The sequence below is a fragment of the Elephantulus edwardii genome, unplaced genomic scaffold (genome assembly GCF_000299155.1).
Source record: "Elephantulus edwardii isolate Elephantulus edwardi_28Jun2011 unplaced genomic scaffold, EleEdw1.0 scaffold00008, whole genome shotgun sequence".
NCBI lineage: Eukaryota > Metazoa > Chordata > Mammalia > Macroscelidea > Macroscelididae > Elephantulus > Elephantulus edwardii.
The window spans coordinates 13,012,952-13,016,583 of NW_006399758.1; the positions used below are offsets into that span (position 1 = coordinate 13,012,952).

At 50.3% G+C, this 3,632-nt stretch overlaps 1 protein-coding gene and 1 pseudogene across 1 annotated transcript; both read left to right on the forward strand.

Annotated features, from left to right (window-relative positions):
* LOC102858803 overlaps positions 1-2,368 on the forward strand; it is a 30,728-nt pseudogene extending 28,360 nt beyond the window's left edge.
* A 64-nt stretch (positions 2,369-2,432) lies between these two features.
* Positions 2,433-2,793, forward strand: LOC102869783 (60S acidic ribosomal protein P1-like). Its single transcript, XM_006880447.1, has 2 exons — positions 2,433-2,668; positions 2,700-2,793. The coding sequence occupies exons 1-2, from the start codon at positions 2,433-2,435 to the stop codon at positions 2,791-2,793; spliced, it is 330 nt and encodes a 109-aa protein (XP_006880509.1).
* Positions 2,794-3,632: the final 839 nt, after the last annotated feature.

The window sequence follows — 3,632 nt, forward strand, 5'->3', positions numbered from 1 at the left end:
TGGGGATGGCTGGTTGAACCCAGAGGCTCCATCCTCCTTTGCTTCCTTAGCTGTCAGTTGTGTTTCCTTTTTGTCACTGGCACTGGGTTCAGGGTCAATTCTGGAATAAAACTCAGAGTTAAGGTTACCTATAGGAAAGGGAGCAAAGCAAACCTAGAGAGAACAACCTTGTGAGTTACAAATAGAAGGGCTTTGAAGGTGTTGCTTTCAGGTTTACTGGGGGGGGGAGGGTAGCAGAAGGTGGCCTAGGTAACATTCTCTGGATACCCTAGGCATTCTTTTTTCCCCTTCTCCTTCCCCACCCAGGGGTCAGATGGCACAATCTGGGGACTGAGGAGCTCACCCTGAGGGCCGTGATGGCTCACCCCGAGCTGGGGGCTGAGGGCAGCCCGTCCCAGGCAGAGGTCCACGATGGCTCACCTGGAGCCAGGGGCCGAGGGCAGCCCACCCCGGGCAGAGGGCCGCAACGGCTCACCCCGAGCCAGGGACTGAAGGCAGCCCGCCCCGGGCAGAGGGCTGGGACAGCTCGCCGCGAGCCGGGGGCCGAGGGCAGCCCATCCTGAGCAGGGCAACACCCCCCAGGAGCTGGCTGGTATACTCCCCCTCCAATTGCCCCTATCCCAGTCCGGTCCCCTCGCCTGACTGAGGACTCTGTGCTCAGGGATAGTGTTTCCAATTCCAGCACTGCCACTTTTACCCCCCCCCATAAGTGGTCATACTATATTTTGAAGTAGGTGTCACTGCCCTCCCCCTTTATATATGATAAAGGGAACCTGAGAATTGTGAACAGACTCTCCCCAGGTCTAACCATCTTTTGGCAGAAGCATTCAACACAACAAAATATTTGGTGCATTTAGGATGTCAGTCCTCTTGTGCATGCTGCCAGTGTTAAGGTCATCAGACTCACAGTGACTTTCAGCAATCCATTGCGTAGGTAATTGTCCTCTTTGGCCTTTCCAATGCATAGGTAATTGTCCTCTTTGGCCTTTCCAATGCATAGGTAATCGTCTTCTTTGGCCTGTCCAAGGAAACCCAAACCTGCAGATGGCGGGCATGCATCCCATCCCCCACCTCCTACACAGGCAGCCAGCAGGGGTGCGTGCCCCACCCCCAGCATGGGAGGCCTGCGGGAGGCACTCAGGCCCCCCCCCCAGCACGGGCGGCTGTTGGGGGCGTGCCTCCCCACCCTGCTGCACGGGCGCTTGGCGGTTGTGCTGCCCCTCTTGTGCGGGCCGCCGGAGGGCGCCCGCTTTCCCCACAGTCGCCATCCTGGCTCCAAGAATTCTCTCCAGTACAAGACCACCTTGCAGCAGTGTGGTGGCTTCAATGTACCAGTCTTGAGGAGGGCTGGTGCCCAGCATCCATCCTGGGTGAGGGAATCCATTCGTTCCGGCTGTGGAAGCCTCATGGAGCTGCAGTGGCTGTGCGGCGTGGTGCGGGCTCTGCGGGAGGGGGTTGAGAGCCACGAGACTCACCCATTCCTCCTTGGGAATCCTTGAATTCCTGTTGTTGAGTCTCGATCTTCACTGAGGGCCAGTCATCAACTGTTTAAGTGTTCAATTATCAATAAGTCGAAGTCTGTGGAAGGCCATAATGGCCCTGCTTTAAGTGGCTCGCTACTCCCACAGCTCACCATGCTGTCTCTGCCTCCGTCGCCATCTTGGATCTCCCACGACCCCTTCTAAACCCAGTCTGGACTTCCGGTAGTTCTCTGCTGATGTGTTGTTCCAGTCGTTTTTGGATTATCTTCAGTAGACTCTTGCTTGCATGTGAAATCAATGAGATTGTTCTATAGTTTCCACACTCTGTTGGGTCACCTTTCCTTGGGATGGGAACAAATATAGATCTCTTCCAGTCAGTTGACGAAGTGGTTGTTCTCCAGATGTCTTGGCACAACTTCATGAGCATGTCCAGGGCAGCATCTGTTAGCTGAAATATGTCAATTGGTATACCATCTATTTCTGGGGCCTTATTTTTTGCCATTTCCTTCAAAGCAGCCTGAACTTCTTCTTTCATCACCATAGGCTCTTGCTCATATGTCGTTTCATTAAATTCTTCTGTGTCTGCCAATTCCTTTCGATACAGTGATTCAGCATATTCTTTCCATGTTCTTTTAATACTTCCTGGATCATTTAACATTCTGCTGAAAGCATCCTTGATTATAGCAACTCGAGGTTTACTATACTGGTTTACTTAGAAAGTTTATGTACATTGTTTTTCACACCGGGTCTTACCCCTGTCCTTTACTGATCTCCTTACGCCCATCAAATTGTGTGACCCTATAATTAAGAACCCCCTCTTTGCCCTTTCCTCAGTTGCCGCTAAGGTGCTCGGTCCTTCTGAGGAAGCTAAGGCCGCGTTGGGGTGAGGCCCTCACTTCATCTGGCAACTAGCACCGCGTCTGGCAGCCTTCCGCCTAGTACCAGCGCACCATGGCCTCCGTCTCTGAGCTCACCTGCATCTACTCGGCCCTCATCCCGCAGGACGATGAGGTGACAGTCACGGAGGATAAAATCAATGCCCTCATTAAGGCAGCCGGTGTCAACGTTGAACCTTTCTGGCCTGGGCTGTTTGCAATGACCCTGGCAAATGTCAACATTGGGACCCTCATCTGCAATGTGGGTGCTGGTGGACCTGCCCCAGTGGCCGGGGCCACACCAGCTGGAGGACCTCCCCCCCCCACCCCCCCCACCCCCAACTGCTGCTGCTCCAGTTGAGGAGAAGAAAGTGGAAGCAAAGAAAGAAGAATATGAAGAGTCTGATGATGACATGGGATTTGGTCTTTTTGACTAAACTCCTTTTGTAACATGTTCAATAAAAAATCCTGAACTCTTCAAAAAAAAAAAAAAGAACCCCCTCTTCCCTCCTTGGACCCTCTTACTCATTCTACATTAATGGTCTTATACAGTGTTTGTCTCTATGAGACTGAGTTGGTTCACTTAGCATATTGCTCTCCAGTCTCTCCCATGTTACGTAGTAATTTACAAAATCATTACTCGCGTGCTGAATCATATTCCATTGTGTGAATGTATCACATTTTCTCAATCCACTCCATTATGGTTGGGCATTTGGGCTATTTCTGTATTCTTGCTATGATGCATAACACTACCATGAACATTGGTGTCACAAACAAGTCTCTTTGTGTCTCGGTTCTCATTTTCTCAGGGTATATTCCAAGCAGTGGAATAGCTGGGTCATATGGAATTTCTATATTCAGCTCTTTGAGGAAACATCAAACTGCCTTCTAGAGTGATTGTACCATTTGACAACCCCACCAACGAAGTATACATCATTTCTATTAACAGCTCAGTTCCCCAGTCCTCTACAGCGTCTGGATTTGGTGATTTGCTAGAAGATCCTCCAGAGACTCAGACTCATCAGAGGAATGAAGCATGTGACTGTAGGCACGCAGTTGCAATTTTTTGTAGAAACTGATGTGCAATGGGCCAGGCTGAACGCAACAGGATGGTTAGTTTATTGTATTAGATTTCTCAGTTCAGACAACTTCTCACCCTTCAGTAGAATTGGATTAAGTTAACTTAGTCACACTACCACTCTTCTGTTGGTGTTTTCACAGACCTCATAATGTGGAAATTGTTCTCTTATATTGATCCTACAGCTGCTGATGATTT

What these genes read in the sequence shown, in the direction of transcription:
- LOC102869783 (XM_006880447.1), top strand. Translation starts at nt 2,433, where the DNA reads ATGGCCTCCGTCTCTGAGCTCACCTGCATCTACTCGGCCCTCATCCCG. An exon ending in GGGGCCACACCAGCTGGAGG is followed by an intron (nt 2,669 to 2,699) that starts ACCTCCCCCCCC and finishes CCCACCCCCAAC; the next exon opens with TGCTGCTGCTCCAGTTGAGG.